Source organism: Anabas testudineus, chromosome 17 (genome assembly GCF_900324465.2).
Source record: "Anabas testudineus chromosome 17, fAnaTes1.2, whole genome shotgun sequence".
Classification (NCBI taxonomy): domain Eukaryota; kingdom Metazoa; phylum Chordata; class Actinopteri; order Anabantiformes; family Anabantidae; genus Anabas; species Anabas testudineus.
The window spans coordinates 16,764,555-16,785,638 of NC_046626.1; the positions used below are offsets into that span (position 1 = coordinate 16,764,555).

General features: G+C 40.0%; 1 protein-coding gene across 2 annotated transcripts in view; it reads left to right on the forward strand.

The window, feature by feature from the left end:
- LOC113172376 (collagen alpha-1(XI) chain-like) overlaps positions 1-16,669 on the forward strand; it is a 69,900-nt gene extending 53,231 nt beyond the window's left edge. Inside the window, exons 46-68 of one of the 2 annotated variants that reach the window (XM_026375316.1) lie at positions 1,139-1,246; positions 3,937-3,990; positions 4,587-4,640; positions 4,745-4,798; positions 4,904-4,957; positions 6,272-6,379; positions 6,567-6,620; positions 6,741-6,794; positions 7,032-7,085; positions 9,515-9,568; positions 10,644-10,751; positions 10,895-10,948; positions 11,208-11,261; positions 11,895-12,002; positions 12,420-12,473; positions 12,559-12,594; positions 12,707-12,760; positions 12,860-13,121; positions 13,591-13,703; positions 13,917-13,985; positions 14,317-14,550; positions 14,945-15,129; positions 15,222-16,669. In XM_026375316.1, the coding sequence (XP_026231101.1) occupies positions 1,139-1,246; positions 3,937-3,990; positions 4,587-4,640; positions 4,745-4,798; positions 4,904-4,957; positions 6,272-6,379; positions 6,567-6,620; positions 6,741-6,794; positions 7,032-7,085; positions 9,515-9,568; positions 10,644-10,751; positions 10,895-10,948; positions 11,208-11,261; positions 11,895-12,002; positions 12,420-12,473; positions 12,559-12,594; positions 12,707-12,760; positions 12,860-13,121; positions 13,591-13,703; positions 13,917-13,985; positions 14,317-14,550; positions 14,945-15,091 (1,941 nt within the window). In that variant the 3' untranslated portion in view covers positions 15,092-15,129; positions 15,222-16,669. Of the gene's footprint in view, positions 1-1,138; positions 1,247-3,936; positions 3,991-4,586; positions 4,641-4,744; positions 4,799-4,903; positions 4,958-6,271; positions 6,380-6,566; positions 6,621-6,740; positions 6,795-7,031; positions 7,086-9,514; positions 9,569-10,643; positions 10,752-10,894; positions 10,949-11,207; positions 11,262-11,894; positions 12,003-12,419; positions 12,474-12,558; positions 12,595-12,706; positions 12,761-12,859; positions 13,122-13,590; positions 13,704-13,916; positions 13,986-14,316; positions 14,551-14,944 lie in introns of both variants that reach the window. The other variant, XM_026375314.1, reaches the window with a different exon arrangement.
- The last annotated feature ends 4,415 nt before the right edge of the window (positions 16,670-21,084 follow it).

A 21,084-nucleotide genomic window follows, 5' to 3' on the forward strand; every position in this document is an offset into this window, starting at 1 on the left:
TGTAGCTCCTATCTCTTTAAGGCCTCACTTTCCCTAACCCCACTCTGTACTGATTGGCCACCTTAAATATGAAAAAAGCATAGAATGATTCTTTTTTATCACAGGGATGAATTAGTACAGTTATAGTTCACACATATCATCATTCATGATGATTATGAAGCAGCACACCACTCTACAGGACACTACAGTCAGACACATTTCTGATTCAAGTCTCCCCGAGGAGCTGGTGGGGCAGGCAGAATTGTGACTTTTCTGTGTTTAAAGTCTCTCTAAACTTTACTCCACCTTGTCTCCGACACTTCAGTTCAAAGCTGTACTCACGCTACCTGTAATCACCTAACATTTCCTTTTAAACTGTTCTGCATTCAGTACCTGCGCCTCCGGCTGCCTACATGTCCCAGAGCTCAGCAAGAGCTCCTTGAGCACTTTCAAGTGCTGACATGCGTTTGAACTGAAAACTCCCAGTTTGTCAGCACTTCAGTCTTCCCCCCCGTAGTCTCCCCTTTCTATTCTCTGTAGCCCTGTGCACCTCTGACTTCACAGACAAAGTCAGCATCTTTCATATACACTGTTTACCATAACCCTGTGGCTCTTCTGTATTCCTTGATGGGAGCTTTGGTAGGATTCCCCATGCAGACCAGCAGCACAGTAGATCAGTGGTTTGCACTGTTGCATCCCTTGTCCTTTTCTGTTTTGAATTGAAATAACTTTCATGCATTTTCCGCGTAGCTAAACTTAAAATGCCGCAAAATCAAAATGATCTAATGTCGATTTCATGTTAATGCTGACATTGACTGTTGACCTGTCCAGAGTGCATGGTGGAAAAGGCTCCAGCCCCATGACCCTAGGCAAAACTATGTGTGTATAGAGAATCGATAGATGAAAGTGCCATCAAATGACCTTCAGGAAAGGCATTAAGGAAACTGTCCATCCTAATCTGTGTCTGAATATGGGCATCGACCCATGCTCTTCCATGTGACTTTGGATATACTCCATAACCTTCAAGAGGATTAAGAGGGCAAAGAAATCCCGTAGGAGGAAAAACACATAGATACAAGTGTTTGTGGATTTCAAATAGCTGAAGCTCTGACTAATGGGGTTCAGAATAAAGATGTTTGGATTGTGTGACCGTCCACAGGGCAGTGATGGTGAGCCTGGACCGAGAGGACAGCAGGGTATGTTTGGCCAGAAAGGAGACGAAGGACCCAGAGGATTCCCAGGTCTACCAGGACCCATTGGACTGCAGGTAACTCTAAGTCTCCATATTTTAGACTCACAAAAACACATGCATGTCAACTCTTTTTCTCTCATTCTGTTTAACCCACGACAACCAGATAAAATTGAAACTAGCCTAGTAAATATTCACGTTGCTTTCCTATTGTCAAGGCCAGGCAGAGCGGAATAACTTCCTGCACACCCCTTAAACTGACAACATTTCATCTCTGCTTACATCATTTACATTACATCAAAACAGATCATAATTTATTAATGCAGCCTTGGCTCCTAATAACACTTTGTACTGCTCCTAGGCAAATAATGCTTTTCCTCCCTCAAGGACTTTCCCTAGCATAGACAGTGCTAAAAATCCATCACCACTGCTAACATTTTGCATCTGGCATTTTGCCACCGTGTTAATGGTGGAGCCGAGACTGACGTTGGTTTTTCCACTCAGGCTGCATCATTATCATGCAGTAAACCGCTCCCCTGCAGTGCTCCCAGGCCCAAATAAGTGACCAGCTGCTGAGGCATTTGATTAGCTATTTTATCCTGTTTATAGTATCAATTCATATATTGTTTGCAAATATGTTCCATAAGAGACAAAACCGAACACACATACAGGATCCATTTCCTAGAGAAATTAGGGGAACTCGGGGAGCAACTCTGCAGCAAGTAGACAATCATCTTCAAAAATGATTTGGGTAAGAGGAGAGGCATATTTGCTGTGTCCTGGTAAATATTCTGTCTGGCATCCAGCAAACCCTGCCTTCACAAAATACACTATGCTTATAGTAGGACTGTGGAGACATGTGATATCTGAGGGCTTTCATCAGTTATTGACCTGCAGTTTTATGCACCAGCTATTGGTATTGAAGTGAGATTATTTATTGTAACTTTTCAGACTTTAGGGTTTTCTACATACAACCTTACTTACCTTATGATTACCTTATGATTGCTAATGTTGGCTGATAAAAATTGCATAATATAGGTAGATGCTACACTATATTTTAGGATTTACTATTATCTTGAATCTCTCAACTCCTGCCCATACTTTTTAATGTTCAATCAAAATGACATAGCCTCATTTTAGGAAGCTAAATGTTTAATCTCTGTCTGCACCCACCTGATATTGTGTGTAAAGAAAGTTGCCCCATTTGGACATAAGCTTAAGATTAAACTAAACTTTTGTTTCTACTGCCTGGCTCCACTTTGCTCTGTTCAGCTCCCTTTTCTGAAAACTGCAACAGAGTGAAAGAGGAGCAAAAGTTCAGGGCATTGGCTGTTTAAGCCAATCAGCTGACATTCAGGAAACTTGCTTTGGTGGCAACGAATGAAGAAATGGCATACTTTAAAATATCTCAAAGTCAATTATCCAAGGACTCAGTGAGGATGAAATTAGAGCAAAGCCCCGCTGGTCAATAGGGCCAGATAACGTTGTTATTAAGTGCAATTGGCTTTTAATTGGGCATAATGCACTCCATCTCCACTCTTTTAATTATGTTTGGCTAAGCTGCCCTTCAATAGATGGCAGCAGTCACTGCGAGCTCAGCCCTTCAATGCAATTATCTGTAGCCATAATGATTTTTGACTATGGGAAATGAATGGCTTCGGTTTGAAATCCTTCCCTGACTCGGGGCTGTGTTTGCTCGGGAATATTGGAATCCTCACCGAACAGATGAATTCTTCAGATTAAGAGGTTAAGATGTGAATGCAGAGAAAAGTAAATATCAGATTTGATTACAGCAGTGTCTGAGGGGTGGGTGGAAAGAAGAGGAAAATGCCAGGTCATAAGTAAACATTTATTGATTTGTGCCGATATGTGTGCCAGTAGCAGTAGCGTGTGCATTTATATATGTGTGCACATGGCCTATGTGAAATTCTCTTTTTCCGGTCTTCTTATCCAATAGTTCATTTATTTCACAACCAAACATTATACATTAACTAAGCTTATGATTTATTTATTTCTTCATTCTTACCAGCATCATGCTTTATTACTGTGACTAAAACTCCAGTCAGAATATGTTATAAATTAGCCATCTCTGCCATTGCAGGTACAGTAAATCAACAAAATGGGCCGAAACTACACATATGTGATCTCAGTGATCGATATCCATGTCATTTTGGTTATACTGTAACTTATCATTACCGCTCCTTTCCACCCACCTCTTGCTTATGCATGCTCCATCATTTGAGTTAAACTAACACCACAAGTAATAACTGCAATTATGCAGATAGACAATAAACTACAATAGAAAGTGAGAGCTCTTACGTTTTTTTGTTGCAGATGCACCTTCGGTCCCAAGTTGTATTCAAACTGTTTTAGTCAAGCATGATTGAATCCCAAACCTGGATAATACGCACCGCCTGCGCTGTCCCCTTTGTTTCCACTTTCCCGTAGACATAGATGGATGGAGCTCCAACCCTGTAATTTACAGAGGCCTGATTATAAGCAAGCCTCCCATAGCCTTTAATTACAATAGGTGTCCTTTTTGACTAATTGTGTGTTTACACTCAGGGGTTCTGCTTGTATTAATGCATTCTCCATCACACTGCAGCCTAAAGCCCACTACTCAATACACATCTGAAAGTTTCTGTTAATGAGACGCGAAAATGTATTTATGCTACTGTCAGTGGATTCTCTAATGCGCACTTTTGTCTCGGTTGGTGCCTCACATGACCTTTTTTCTTTGTCTTGAAGAATATTTGTCTTCTTTTCAGGGTTTGCCCGGCCCTCCCGGTGAGAAGGGAGAGAATGGAGATGTTGGACCTATGGTGAGTGTATCTCTTTCTGCGCCTTTCCAGCGATTCATATTGTTTTCACGTACAACCCAATGAAGTGGGAAATTGTGCTGATTGTCCCGAGTTTTGGCTGGTGGCTGAGTTTGGCAACTCCACCATCCACTTGGCATGTGCTTTAGAAGTCTGTGGAAGATGTATTGACACAAACTTTTCAGCTGTTCCTGTTTGCTACAGTTAGACTACAATAAAGTTCAATTACCACTAGCACTACACAGAGACAGCAAACCTTGTATTTCTTTGTCCTTTTTCTGTTTCCTGTGTTCTCATATAGTTATTTTCACTATACTTTCCTGAGCCATAACTAACTATTACATTGACTCAGGCCTTGAAGAGTCAGTCATGTTCCTAATCTTCTGCAACACAGAAAAATGCTTCTGAAAATCATTAAAACACAGCTCCTGTGTTTTGCTATTACATTTTTTCAAAAGAAAGATATAATATGAGGCAATGTGTGAAAAATGACTGTAGTGAGTCTGGCATGTCTGCTATTTCTGAATGTACACTTAGCAAGTAAAGCTTGAGGCACCTTACTACTGCATATTGATCACAACCTCTGTTTTTGCTGACAGGGTCCACCTGGTCCTCCTGGCCCCAGAGGTCCTCAAGGTCCGGGCGGAGCTAGTGTAAGTTGGATTGTCGGCTTCGGTTAAAAAAGGAGAAATTCTTCTATGCGATTCTTACTTTCTTTCCGTAACGTCTAACTGATGTCACTGTGATTGTTCTATAGGGTGCTCAAGGTCCTCCTGGTGGTATCGGATCAGCAGGAGCTGTTGGTGAGAAGGTAGGAACGGGAACAGTGTTTCTCTTTAACAAGGTTTAGGATGTATATTAACTCTATTGTTTACTACTAAGTTTGATAATCCACATTTTCAATTTACTACAATAGGGAGAAACTGGAGAAGCTGGCAACCCAGGATCATCTGGAGAGCCTGGTGTCGCAGTAAGTACAGTATAGTACTATCCATTTAATCTCTCATAGCATTTATTGTTTAGAAAAAGTGAGCTGACCATTTATTCCTGCACAAACTAAAATGTGTGGGAAGTGGCATGATGCAAAATCCAGTCTTTTATCCTACGTGGAATTGCGACTGTTTCAAATATTTGCCTATGAATATCTGCGAGTGCAGCTAATTAAGTTGTGTTTATTATTTGACACTTCAGCTGTGGGAGCTTTTCTACCTCTGAGTATTACTGTAGGCTGGTGTGCAGAAATGCTAGCAACCTGAGGGCTTTTCAGCAGATAATTAGCTCAGCCACATTTGGATACCTCCTCTGTGGGTGGTGTCATTAATCTAACCTCCTGTAACAGACTGTTACTGGAGGCAAAAGTCAGAATGTCCCTGGAGTTCTGTTGTGCGACAGAAGCGCCATGGGAGAAGAGAGCGTGTTTGCAGTAAAATTGTTATCATTTGATGTGTCCAAAATTAATGTTAAATGACGTGAAGTTATCTTTTTTTATAATTCAGTGAACATTCATTTACTTGGGAATCAACCACGTCAGTACACAACGTGCACAAACTCTGTTTCCTGGTGTGGCAGACTGTGTGTTTACTTGCACTGGTGCCTCTGCTTTTTAGTCTCCAGTGGTGTAAATCAGGATAAAGTATTCACAATAGCTATTTTGATGTTGAAAAACTCAGATTGGAACAGTGCCATTGATCCAGTGACAGGTGTGTAGACCCTCGGGGTCTCACCTTAGTTATGGGTATGGGCCACTCTGTTAGCCTGAGTCCATCAGGTTGTATTGACATATCTGTCTCCTTGTGTGTGTTTGTTTACAGTGACAGATAGAGCCAGTGTTTCGCCTCACATTGAGGTCAATTTCAAAGGTACCATGCTGGCATTGACTAGAAAAGCGCTTGGCTCCAATGGGCCATGTAACGATTCCAGGCTTGTAAATATGCTTCAACTTCTACTCTCATAGTCATAGCCAACACTTTAAGGCACTGTCTCCTGTTATTAGAGCAAAAAAAACAGTACTGCATTAGGGACTCTTTAGTTTAATACTTTAATATGAAACTCAACAGCAAATTATCTATTAGCTACATTTCAGTTTCATTGGCAGCTCTTGAAAAGCCTGTGCTTTTAGATCTTGGAGTTGATTTTGGTGCATATATTGATGTTAGTTGGAGCAACAGATTTCACACCACATTTGTCTTGTGTCTTATTTAGCATGATTTCGCCAAAGCAGGGCTGTATGACCCTGTGTATGTGATTCTCTTGGTGACAAGTCCGTGATGTGTTATCCCTTCAGGGTCCCAGAGGAGAAACTGGTGAGAAGGGTGAAACCGGCCCACCAGGAGCTGCCGGACCCGCAGGTGCCCGTGGACCCTCTGGAGATGACGGTCCCAAGGGTAACCCTGTATGTCAGCTCCACTCACACACACGCGCACACAAACCTCCATGACTGATGCATTATTAGAGCTGTCAGCGAGAGCATCACTGTGTCATATTTCTCAGTCGAGCTGTCTGCTGCCAGAGCAGTTGTTGACATCATGTCAAATGCCCGAGTCATGCACAGTCTTCTCATTGTCTCGATTTGTCTGCAGGGTCCTGTCGGGTTCCCAGGAGACCCTGGTCCCCCCGGTGAGCCTGGTGCTGCTGTAAGTGCTACATTTATCCCTCAGTTAATTGTTTTCATTTTATTAAAAATATTTTAAGTTCAGTTTAATTAATTTTATTGGAGTTAAATAACAATTGACTCATTTTTATGTTGTGTTTAGGGTATTGATGGTTCACCTGGTGACAAAGGAGATGATGGAGAGGCCGGTCAACCTGTAAGTCTAATATGATCTGAAAGCTAGTCGTACTCTGATACTAAGATCAAATAGAGCAAGATTCAATAACCAGAATGCAGAATGGTTTGAATCAATAACATTTCATAGAACTAGTCATTTAATTTTACATGTCCATTCTGTGACAAATGGATTTTGTTTGTAGAGCTTTCTCATTATGTAACAAAGTGCTTTAGTTTTTGTTAAGTGGAGTTAAGTGTTCTACATACTCTATTTTAGGGCCCTCCAGGTCCATCTGGTGAGGCTGGAGTACCAGGACCTCCTGGCAAAAGGGTGAGTACATTTCCAAAATGATGCATGAGAGGATACTACTGGTTCATTACAGGAGATCTCCTGATTTTAGACTCACATTTCTTTTACAGACTCCTATTACACACTGTAGGATGATACACATTGACGATGATAGGGGCATATTTTAAATAATGTGACACGAGATAATGTGCATTAGTTACACTGAGTGCCTAGAAGGACCAGTAATGACAGATAGAGATCATCTTGTGAGAGAGTATTGACATATTGTGAGTTTGACTGGCAGTAATGTGAAAAAACAGAGAGGCCGTTGCTGCTGCTAATGTCAGGAAATTAACTTGTCACTTTAATTTCTGGCACTGGACGCCCTGGATGTCACATCACACATGAGCTGAGATTACTTTATATCACAAGTCTAGCATTTTTATGATGCCTTCCATTTGCTATAATAATGCTTCGCAGTTGGCAATAAAGCAAGGCGTTAATGTGCTGTATGAAATTCTGAAAGAGTATGGGAAGATATGAAATTCTTTTTGTGTACTTCAGCAGAGATGATGCTCAGTAGTCTTCCTTATCTCCCACAGCAGCAGTATCAACTAGCTCGGCTGCCATCTCTGTGTCATGCACAGTACATGCTGTGTCCAGTGTACTTCTGGCATGTAATGAATATATAGGGAATGCAAACACAGATTTCCACTTAGGATCATGATAAGCAGTGATTGTGCAAGTGCAAATACTTACTTACAGTAGGTACTTCTTCTTTTTACTGTATGTTACTTCATAGTTCAGTACACATTATAAAATAAATATTGTTCTATTTACCCTACCACATTCCCTTTATTTTTAAAAGTTGTAGCTATTACTTGCTTTTCTGTACATAAAGAAACACTATAGCCCTTAAAAGGAAATTAACCTTTTTTAGTGTGTCCCCCTCAGAAGAAAGGCAAACCATTGTTCAATTTCAATGATATGGCCTAATATTAATAAATGTTTAAGGCCTACAGAGGTTAAATTATTAAGCCTTTAACAAAACAATAGATTAAGATTAAAGTCCAAAAAATAAATATAAATGTGTGGATTGGAATTTGGTTTTCTTCTTTTCTCTTCCTCATTAATTATCACAAAAGCCTCAGATTTATGTGGAGAGGGCCTGACCTGTAGATTAGGGGCCATCAAACTACTATAAACACATCTGTATAAAAAAGTTAGCTGCACATCAACCAGCCACAACAATAAAATACAACGCATGTATTGATGCATCACAATCTATCTAATAATGTCTCATACGGTAGAATATAGTCAGTGCTCCTTGTTGTATTGTAGCTGTGCCTATGCAGCCACCACTGTGAAGAAATGATCAGTCAATGGAGCCATATGCTAAATTAATCTTTATTGCCATTTCCCTCGGCACAGAGATTTAAAAATATGATTTTTAATAATCTCTTATGGCTAGAACACATTAATTTCTCCTTCTTATCATGACTACTTGTGTGAAGATACCGTAGGGTATAGAAACTACTTCTAGAAACTAGTGGGGGCAGATATTGTAGCATCATTATATAAAATAAGAAAATTCCTACCTGTGGGAGATCCTAGTTAAGTAATAGGCACTCTTTTTGCATGTTTCTATACAAGTCTGTGGTTTAAATTTACATGCAGCTGCAGAGTGTTGTTCATACATTTTAAAAGGGTGTTATGGTAAGTGCATCTTTGACACAGGATTTGCATTCCACGATGCACAATCCAGGTGACACACACTACAGAACAAATTAGACCCCAGGTTCGTATTAAAGGACTTATATGATTTCCCCATCCCTCAGCAAGGTAATTCTGGGTTAGTCTCTCCCAATATCACTTTGAAATTGATTTAGGTTTTGTGCTCATGCATGCATGTGGTTTCTCACTGCATTAGCACACACTGTGTCACAGACACGCATGCCCCAATACACACACATTCAACACACAGTCACTAATGCCCATACACAGTTGCCAGGGCTCATAACCTACATTGAAAACCGGTGGCTTTTGTTTGGTCTGTTTGATTATGGTTTCTAATAGCAAATGACAGCCCACTTACAAGGTTTTGACCAGAGGCTGTTCAGGGAAAATGTTGCTTTTAGCCCAGTATGTTTGGAATGTAGGACAAATTGTTCGCTCTGATGTTGCCTGGCCCTTCATAACCCTCTCACTAAAAAGATTCAAGGTCAGAGCATATTCAGCTGAACAATTAGTATGTACATGATACCACTGCTTGCCAGCCAATGATTTCTCTTTCAGAGAATAATTACTTATTTGGAGTCTGTAAAAGGTTTTGACTTGGAGGAGGAGGGTATAGTGAATTAGATTTTATTTGAATTACAGTCATGTAGTTGTGTGTTACAAGTACATGACTGTGTAAAAGTATTTTTGTACACATTTATACAGTAATTACTGTTTATTGTTCTTCTTCTCAGGGACCTATTGGACAAGCTGGCCAGGAGGGTAGACAAGGAGAAAAGGGATCAAAGGTAGGTTAAAAAAAACAAAATTACCTCAAAGATGAACACGACAAACTATATGAAGTAAAACCTTTATTAATGACTCACATAGAGCTTTTCTTTCAATGACATTCCTAAAATGGACAGTTATTAATTTTTCTATGAATCTTTATTGCTAGAAATTAATTTGTATTTACATTTCAATATGACATTCAGTGTTGCTTTCGAAACTCAAAACTCTTAGGTATACGCCGCCATGTCCCATTTGTACAAACTGGCGATTAGTCTCAACGAAGAAACAATGGGGTTTCTTGAGGCTATCAGGAGATTTGATTGCTTTGTTAAAATGCATTACGTGGTGGTAATTGCACACTCGAAGAACATCAAATAGGAGCAATCTTTATAAGCCTTAAAGAAATTGTTTGTCTCCAACTCAGATGGTTGACAGAAATGAACAGACAGAAATCTCAGACGAAGCCACGCTCTTTCTTTTGTTCTTTGTCCATCTCTTGTTTTTCCTTTCTTCTGCACATACAAAGTGAACATTCTGTCCACATTGAGGTAAGGGATTAGAGTTGATTTGATGGAGACAAGACAAAGCCTGCGTGGTGATCTTAGAGTGTCAAATCCAGGCCTAATTGGGTGTCAGAACAATTTAATCCCCTCCTTCTATCATCCCAGTCGATATGACATCTGTGGAACTTCAATGCATCAAAACTTGCTGTTTCTGCTCAGAGACGATAGAAGAGATCTGGTAACATTTCAAGTGTTTGGATGCTGCAAATCCTCGAGTCCTTCCAATCTGGGGTTTTGTGGAAGGAAAACAGTGCAGAATATTGAACAATGTGACTTTTAGATTTTGCTTTTTTCTCAAGTTGGATGAAATGAGAGAATAGCACCTTGCACACCTGCAGCATCATGAAGCAATATTTCTAAGAACAGTGTTTGTTTTGTTTGTTTTGCTCTTTTTTATCTTTTTATTTATCTAGAGGAGTAAATGCATTCAGCATGTTTGTAAATGCTCAACGAACCAGTAAATGAAAATAAAAAAACTTAAAAGGTAATTGGGCAGTTATAAATTTATACTAATATCCTGTTTTTACAGGGAGAAGCTGGAGCTGAAGGACCTGTTGGGAAAACTGGACCTGTGGGACCTCAGGGTCCTGCTGGAAAGCCTGGTGCTGAGGGTCTTCGTGGCATCCCAGGCCCTGTTGTAAGTAGACTTTGGTGATGAAAGTTTTTTATGCCATAGCTCTGAGTTGATTCATATTTTTACAGCACAGTAGGTTACACATTTCAGAAGTGCGATATGTTGCCATGCTGTTTTAATTTTAATTATTTGGTTTTTATTTTCAGGGTGAACAAGGACTGCCTGGGGCTTCTGGTCAAGACGGCCCTCCTGGACCTCTTGTATGATATGTTCTTCTACCTTTCTACTAAACACAACACACGACACAACATCAACTCGCTGCACCGATGTAGTTATTGTGAAAGTTGAAAACCTCTTTTATGGTGTTCAGCCATCAGATGACTTAAGAGTTAGTAAGAGAAGTTGTGAGGGTGCTGTACACCAGTCTTTGCTATGATGCAGAGTTTTGTGCTGGCTGGAACTGTAAAATAATGTGAATTTCACTGTCGCCTGACAAACTGATATTTTTCCTCTCTTTAGGGACCCCCTGGACTTCCTGGTATGAAAGGTGACTCTGGATATAAGGGAGAGAAGGTAAGACATTATTACGATGGTAATCTCAAATTGCTTTATTGTGTATTTTCGTATCTGTCTATGTGCCTTATCTGAAGCTTCCAAAGTAAGCAACAATCTAGGACTGCTGCGTCTGTCTCTTTGTTCACTTTCTCCTAGTGAGATGAAGAAGTGTTCTGCTCTGTGACGACTGCTCACACAGTGGTTTAATGCACTGAATGAATATCTATAAGAACAATAATATCATATTTGTAATGGTCATTGGTTTGATGCCAGCATGCAGTAGTCAGAAGCAGATGGCCATAACTCTGCTTAGCAGCAGGTGCCGAGACAGGCCACCATTGTAAAATATGATGACCAATATAAACACACTAATTATTTATAGCCAGAAAAAGATAGTGCTGAGATCGTCTGGCATGGCGTTGTTCATAAACTTGCAGTTGAATTAGCATATTTGTTTCACTTTGAGAAATGGCCCTTATTTGCCGCTGATGATAAATAAACAGAAATTTAACTTTAAAAATAGAAGTAATAGCTGTAGAAATAGAAATTAGCATTTGACAAATGCAAAATGGGTATGAATACTCATTGTATTTATTTCAGTGCCTTTTTGTCTCAATTTATGTTTTTTATTTCCTTCTTTCCTTGTTCCAGGGTCATCCAGGTCTAATCGGGCTGATTGGTCCCCCTGGTGAGCCTGGAGAGAAAGGAGACAGAGGTCTGCCTGGACCTCAGGGTAGTGCAGGTGGCAAGGGAGATGCTGTAAGTCAATCTCTCTGCCATGCAGAGTATGAAATTAAAATACTGTGTGGCCCCACTGATCTTCAAAGGAATGTGAATCTCCTAAAGTGACAGAGCTGAATAAATGTAATGTGTCTCTTTGTTGGAGGTCAGATTCCCACGAGGCAACTAACTCGAAAATCATAAATAGTCATGGAAAAATCATTGAATCACATAAAAACATTATTATTAAAATGTCTGGAGTCCAAATGAATGATTCTGAACCATCAAAATGAGTTGCCTTTAAACTAGTGAAGTGTCTTATGTAAAGCATCAGTTTGCTTGTTTTATTTGTCATATTGAAATGTCAGTGTATCTATACTTATATACTACATAATATACTGTATTTAAAATGGGATTACTGCCTTCGGTTTAATGTCATCTGTTGTCTGTCCCAAGGGTATTCTTGGTACACAAGGTCCTCTTGGCCCTCCTGGTCCTCCTGGTCTTCCTGTAAGTTCCTCTTCTTGTCAGTCAATCTTTTACACCCTGTTACATCATGGCTTTTGTTGATCTATAAATACTGCTTTCACAACAGGGACCACTCGGACAAAAAGGATCCAAGGGATCATCTGTAAGTTGTGTTTTCATTTTTAAATGAAATGTTTATTTTTATTTGATAATATGTGTTGAAAATGAAGGGGCTTCCCTCACATTTAAGTCCCTAATATCTTGTTATTTGTTAGGGCTCAGCTGGTCAGAAGGGAGAACCTGGACTGATCGGGCCACCTGGACAACCTGTAAGTCTCTTATACAAAGACTGTGCACAATTGGAAAACTATTAGTTGATAGGCACTAAGCAGAAACAATCTGGTTGACCTTTAACCTATGTGCTTCAGGGTCCACCTGGTGACATCATCCAGCCACTTCCCATTCATCAGTCTTCCGGAAAGACCAGGCGCCATGCTGAGATGCAGGGAGATGAGGCATTGTCAGACTATGGCATTGACAGCGTGGGTATAGAGGGAATGGAGGATGTCTTTGGATCACTCAACAACCTCAAACAAGACATTGAGCGCATGAAGTTTCCCATGGGCACCCAAGACAATCCTGCGAGGACCTGCAACGACCTGCACCTCAGCCAGCCCGACTTCCCAGATGGTGAGATGTGGACAACTTCAAATAGTTTTAACAGTGACATCATGAGCAGAAGCATTGTTCTGCACTCGTAATGGTAAACATGGTGTCATTGATGCTTCCCCCATCATTGGACTGGTTTGGTTTGTTATTTAAGGGATTAAAGGATTTAATGTCTCCAAACACAGAAAGAGAGTTGAAAAAAGTGTTAGTATATGAGTCAGCTTCAGTAACCAGAACCTCACAGAGAGTTTAGAAGCAGAAGCAAAGTGCATTTCCAGTACTTTTTGTTCCCTGGGTTGTGCCTTTCAGTTTATTGACAGGATGCCCTGTCTTATATCTGCAGGGTATTAACCCTGTATCAAAAGAAGAAGCAGGCACCACTTGGAAAGCTGGTGAACACGTCTGAATCTAAAGAGCCAGGCTTGTTATGTGTCCAGAACAGTGTTGTTCTTAATACCCCCGCCCTGTCTGTGTCTCATGACTGCTTCAGGTGAATACTGGATTGATCCAAACCAGGGCTGCATAGGTGACTCCATCAAAGTGTTCTGCAACTTCACAGCTCATGGAGAAACGTGCATCTACCCAGATAAGAAATCCACAGGAGTAAGTACAGCTGGATCAGGCTGGATTCAATAATTGATTCACCTCCACATTTAATGGTAATAAGAGTAAATAACAGCACTTGAATCTGTCATGGACTAGTTTAAAAAAAGCTGGGTGATGTAGTGGGGGCTGAAAAACATAGATGGCCAATTCCCTGCTGTTTTTCTAACCACAATTAAATTGTTTACCTTTTTCTGTTGGTTTCTTTTGTAGGTTAGAATATCCAACTGGCCCAAAGAGTCTCCAGGTTCATGGTTCAGTGAATTTAAACGTGGCAAAATTGTGAGTCAACCCACACAGCTTATTATTTTCTCTTCTGTTACCTCCCAGTAGATGTTCACCTTCCTTTTTAGATAGGTTTTTCAATTTTGCTGCTTTATCGCTTTGTCTCAATATCTATTCTCTCTTCTCTACCCTGCATTTCACTGTCAAACATCTCCCCTATTTACTCTTTCTGTCCTTCCTTTTCTTAATTTCCTCTCTACTTTCCTCCAACCTTTGTTTCAAACATTGCTCACCCCTCCTCTCCCCATCCATTTACTTACTTATCCTGTTCTTTCTTTCTCTATCTCCCTTCCCTCTTTTGTCGTCCTCTCCCTCTATTCATTTTTAGTTGAACTACGTTGACGTGGCAGAAAACACCATCAGCCCAGTACAGATGACCTTCCTGAAGCTGCTGAGCTCTTCTGCAAGGCAGAACTTCACCTACATTTGCCATCAGTCTGTGGCCTGGTACGACGCCAAGGCTGACAACTACGACAAGGCGCTGCGCTTCCTGGGCTCCAACGATGAGGAGATGTCTTACGACAATAATCCCTTCATCAAGCCGCTGATAGATGGCTGCTCGGTAAACACTCATTTTCTAACTTTCTGTTTGCATTTGAACTTTCTTTCTAATCAAATGGAATTCCATTAATCCTCACAAAAATGTAGACAACAATATTCAAACAGGTACAGAGCAGAATAACCAAGCGCTTAAACACAGATGTGAATATTTGCTGGATTTCTTCTCATAGATAGTCTAGTTTATGTTCATTTAGTGACAGCTAGGATCTTTACTTGCACCTAATCAAAATGGTTTGAATCTGTTTGTTCTTTAAAATGATCAACTTTCGCCTAATAAAAAGGGAAAAGTAGCAAATCTCCAACTAAGATTCAACAGGATTTATAAACGTTTTAAGAATCATACTTGCGCTGCTTCATAAAACGTTTGTCCTCTCATTTGCCCTTCGTGCTTGCAGCTGAAGCAGGGCTATTCAAAGACGGTGATGGAGATCAACACTCCCCGCATCGACCAGCTTCCCATCATTGACGTCATGCTGAATGACTTTGGGGACTCCAACCAGAGGTTTGGCTTCGAGGTCGGCCCCATCTGTTTCCTCGGCTAGACACGCCCCTGCTTCCTGCTGAAGGACAGGGTCAGAGGGTACATATTAACACCCACATGCTGAGATCCAACAACCTTTACCTTCTCTCCCTGCGAAGCAAAAACCAATGTTTTCCTTTGTTGCCGAGAAGATCCACCCAAGCCCGGAGAAGAAGAGTGCCCCCAAGCCCTGTCATGAAAGCGTTGACCAGGGGAAACTACTCCTCGCCCTTGTAGGGCCAGAATCACATGACTTTAACTTAGTAATGGGAGTGACATCAGGAAAAGGACATTTGATGCCGTGGCGGACAGTGGCACACTTTCAGCAACAGAGAGAGGATCCACTCACCCCAAGCCCCATCCTCCCTTGTCCTTCCCCTCCCGCCACGCCTCCCTCTCTGGGTGCTCAAGGTGCTGCTCTGAATACAACCACAGAGGTGCTTTTGTGCAGAATCACAAAACACTCAAGGTGCTACAAACCGTTCTTTTTGATAAAACTGTAATTATTATTATTATTTTGTACAATACTGTTCCTGTCCGAATCCACTCTAAAAGCTTGCATGTGCCCCAGCTCTTAAAGTATTTGTTAAACTTTATTAGAAATAAATCCTATAAATATATTTTAAGGACAAATGTGATGAGGGTTATTATATATTGTGAAGACATCCATGACATAAATTGACAAAAGCTCCAGTTTGTAAGTATAAATTTATCATTTTGTAAATAACTTCCATCATTTGACTTGTATGGGAACAAAGGAAACTGGAGCACAACACGTAACACAGAACACAGTTTTCCCTTTTTATGACATACCACTTGGTGTTCCTATAAGGAAATTAAGCCATAGTAAAATTAGATAATAATTTAAATAGTATATGATATGAAAGGGCTTATTCTTCCACACAGATCACTCAGATGTTATACCTCAGTTTCCTTGACATATTTGGCTCTTTAACCATGTTTCTTTCTTGATTACACATCAAGTTTGAACATAACTGGTGTCTGACTTATGAAGAAGGATGATTTTTGTGTAGTTAAATTTATACGGTTGTTTGTTTTGTTTTTATTTTACACATTCACAAAAAAAGAAAATCCCTGTCGAGTTTCTTCTTTGTAACAATGACCAAATTGTTTTCTTGTGCCTTGAATTGTTTGTTCAAAAATATTAAAACTGGATTCTGAAAAATGCGGGGTTGAATGTCTGTATTGTTGGCCATGATTAGCTTTATGTGATTCTGCGCTGCCTTATTCGAATTACCTTCCTTTGCCATGATAATTTAAGATTAGGAGGATTAGTGTTTGGGTTCACATGATTGATTCTGCTGAGCCTGGGCGCTGTGTTCTCTTCCACTTTCTTTCTCTTGACTCAGATTTGACTTTGATCAAGATCTGTTTGCATCTCCACCTCTTTAGCTTACAGCTATGATAGCAGAGACTTCAGAGCCGCTTTCAAACCTGTGTAATTACAGTATGTTTACAACCTATGTATAACTGAAATAAATATTTTGGTGCTTTGCCAAATGCACATCGCAATGGTTTGCATTCACTTACAGATTATCCTTTATCCTAATAGCAAGCGAGTAGCATTAATAGATCGAATGCATTTAGTCAGAATGTGATGAAGGGTAGTCATCTTACTGTGCCAACACTGCCCTGGCTTTTCTAGGCTTCCTACTTGCACCACTGCATTAAGTCAAATGACTCTTGTCTCTAAAATGCCAATTTTCAGCCCACTTATACATTGTTGATATTATGCAAAGGGTTTTGAGTGACTACAATCAAAACCGCTGTGTGCTGCCTCTGGGTGTGAGCAGCCCTGTCAACATTTAGTTTAATTTTAAGGCATGACAACCACCAAAACGCTCCTCAAACACCATTAATCAACTTACGTTTGTCAATCGGACAAGTTGGGTTTAGTAACATTTATCCCAATAAAACATACAGTGTGGATGGTGTATGTACATTTTTTTGATTTATGTGATTTCTTTGTTCCCATTCTTTACAGCCAAATGAAATGCTCACAGGGTTCACATGGTGTAATTTGCTAAATAATCCACATAGTGTTGACATAATAATAACTCACAGTGTGTTTTTTTTTCTGTGCTGGTTCTGCCTGAGGAGTTGACAGCAAATACAAATTGACAGAAATGATCTTTTCTTCCCAGGGAGTTTGTCATTTGAGCAGTGCAAGTATGAAGGGACAGATAACATTTGCGATAGTGAAGCATGAAAACCATCAGATAGATTTTACAAAGTAGATGAGACAGAAAATAAATATGCTTTTGCGTCATATTCAACACAGTAACAACGACTAATCTGGTGTGTGTCATGTGGATGTTTTCCTATAGCAGTGGTTAATGCGGCGTGATGTGTGAACGTGCTCATATGTAAAAGCTACATGCACAGTTTTAAGGTTATGTCAGAATAAAGAAGCAAATGTTTGCATTTTGTCAGCAAATATTCAACATTAGCCTGTTTGTTATATCCTGATAAATTATTTCTGTCTTTTCCATTTAATGATACAACAATCACACAACCATGAGAAAAATGAATGCCACTGATGTTCAAACCATTTCTGGGTGTATAAATCTGTTCCATTAATAATAACACTCGAAAATGACAAATAAATAAAACATGTAATCACAATTATGGTTTAGACTCTACAAGGTCTAAACTGTTATTACAGTGTCAAAAGTAACGATGTATTGTTGCTGACCATTATGTATCTATGTCCCTCAGCTAAGGTGAAGTAGTCTGGAGATAGATCCATGGGGCAGAATTAAGAAAGCCTTAAATTGTGTTTGTGACATTTTTTTGGATGCTACATCATCTTTCAACGCGCTTTCGACTGACCTGAAAACCTGAAATTCATTCTTTTAATCAGTGTTTGGTGTAATAAGGGACCTAGCTTTCTAGCAGCATGACAAAAACTACAGTGCTCACGAGGAGTTTTCTGTGTAGCATTCAGAATCGTTATAGTAAAAACCATTTAAATCTCCATTTGCCTTCAGTGGAGAGTACAGCACTCGTAAACAAGTCTCAGTCATCTCAGCCTCGTCAGCTGCCATATTTCAGCAAAGCTTTTAACCTACATAAAGAAAAAAAAAGGCCACGATTTGATTTTTGTGAGATCTGTTTCGTTTTGGCTGCGAGGAATCCTAAACTGTTTTCATTCTGCTGTTTGAATCATCGCATCTGTTCGTCGCAGTCTGTTTGCACGTCTTAAACTGTCATCATATTTTGGTCAGTGGAGGCACATATGGTGATGAGTAATCATTAAGTGTTTTTTTTGTTTGTTTGTTTGATAATTCTCCAGGGACTGATGGTCAGCCTTTTTTTTTTTTTTTTTTTTAACAGGACCACCTGTTTTTCATCTTTGAAGACAGAACAACATGTTTTGCTGTTGAGTGAACATAGCTGCAAAATCAAAACAGGAAAAAGAAGTTAAGGCTGCAGTCCAATGAGAGCATGTTACTAGGGTAAAGGGGCTGTTTGCTTACTCCAAACATATCCACTCCAGAACCTTTCCTAAACCCGGTCAGTCACAGCTGATATGTTGCGACGCCCACTTTGGTTAACATGTCGAAATAATTCTGTCAAAACTCAAGGGCTGCTGTGGGCTACAGTCACATCTGATGAGAGGCAGATACCAAAGAAAGGAGAAGAACAAAGACGGGGCTTTTCTTTCTTTTGGTCTAATCTGTGAAAGTGTTAAAATCTCCTTCCACTGTTCTTCTGCATTTTCTAAACACATTTAATCTTTTCCAGGGTTAAGAATGTTTGGACCTTATGAGAGCCCGAATTAAGCCAGACGAAAAGAAAGAACATTTGCTGGGTCTGAGGACTAACACATGAAAAGACAAGGGAAAGTTAGTGTCTCTGATTCTGCTTTTACTCTGACAATAAATCAGAGGAAACATAAAAGAGTCCCTTACCTTTATGTAATATATTGATTTGTTTGATTTTCCTTTCATCATTTTTCTCTTTAACATACATTTAAATGATTATTATGGCCTTTTAGCAGAAACTATACTTTAGTATGACTTTTGTTTCTCAAAATGATGTATTCCAAATGGCTAATATAGCCGTATTAATAGAAAATGTTGCAGCTGCTGGCTTAATTAACCAGCTAGCTAATGTTTGATGTGACATCCAGGAATTATGCAGATGTATGTAAACGTCCTAGGGCTAATGGGTTCATGCGGGCAGTTTTATATACTTACATTTAGCTAATAAAGTGACTTTGCATTAAAATATAATATTATTATTATTATTATTATAAGTATGGTTTAAATACCTGGGACAAAATCTGCTCCATGCGACCGAGACTAGAAAAGTTAAGTTAGAAATACTGTATGTGTCAGAAAGAGAAGTTTGTAACTGCAGCAAAACAAGTGTACACTTTCCTGGATAAAGGAGGATGAAGATGACTTGTTTAAAAAAGCCAACAACATGTAATTTTCAGCCATTTGGAGAGGAACACTAGAAACAGCACGTATTGACTGGTGTCTCTTTTGTAGCAAGATAATTGCTCGTTCTCTCTGTTGATATTATCTTGAAAGGCGTAATTCCTACACACAGTACATCTGCTGTATGTTTACAGCATTAACATGTTTCAGTATTGTATAGATTTTTTTTTACTACTTCAGTAAACACATTTTTTGTGGCCATTTTAAAAGTGTATTTCAACTGTTAAAGATACCCTGGGCTCATCATATGTCGTAACCAATTTGAACCGGATTGAGCCACAAAGCGAGCAGCAGCCACTGTTATTGCTGGAGCAACACTAATCAGGAATGCAGCTCATGGCTTACAAAACCCCTTTGTTCAAGTACACCAAGAAACTTCTGTCTCCTTTCAAAGACACTCCTTGAGCTCAAGTATTCCTCTTTCAAGCAGTTTCACTGGGAAACACTCCAACATTACTGTGCTCCATTGCCCAAACCATCACCTCATCCAAAACCTTCTACAGACTGCTGATCTGAGGAGGGCCTGGAGACACCCCTACTCCTCAAGTCTCCATTTTATACTAGCTGGTCTTACATTAGCAATGCCTGAAAAGCTGAAAGGAATTTGGCTGCAGAGCTTCCCATCGCAGCTCTGAAACCAAAATGAATGCCCCAGCTCGCTACACCAGACAGAGCTTTGCATCATGTTGTCTCTTTGTTCATTTTAAAAGAACAAACTGTCCATTTCCTTAGAAAAAAAAGAAGCATTGATTGACGTACCAAAGTACAAGGCTTCCCAAAAGGATGAAGATGACTTTCCAGTCAAGGACATGCTCTTTCTGTAGCTTGTGAAAAGCCTCTAGGGGAAGGTCTGATTGTCAGTCCACGTACAGATGCTGTATGGCTCCAGCCCAAGTCAAGAGCCCTTAGGTGAAGAATTCTCCATGTTTGTATTGCTAAGAGATCAGAAAAATGTTGCCATCTGTCTAAACCACAGTTTTCACACTGTGAGGAGCATCTTCCCAGGGGTGCTGGGAGAGCTGCAGGGGAGGGTAGCTCAGCCAAAAGTAACACATGCATGAAGGTGTAGTTAGTTATTGTATTTTGCCCCTTTGTTGTTTTCCTACAACAGTTGGAGCTCCAGCTGAGGATGTGACACATCTCATGGAGGCAATTAAGAAACTTCAAAATCTCAGTGCAATTAAAATCAAAATACCCTCACTGAACTCAGACATGATACACACATTCTAAGATTCAGCATGAACACGTGAGACCGATCATTAGCAAATAAACATTCATCCTTCTTAGATTGAAGCACATGTTCAAATCTAGACTTCTAAACGTGGTTGCAGCCCACAGTTACTGACTCCAAAGCCCTTAATGACACCACTGGACGTCTATCACAGCTCCTGTGAACTGTAAAACTCCAGACTCTATCTGTATGCACAGCACATGATTTTTTAAAACCTCGCCTCAATATTTTTAAGCTCTGAAAACACTGTGTCATTTGAGTGACTAATGGCTTTGGCCAAAGCGGGACATTATAACAGCACCGTGCCGTGGTGTC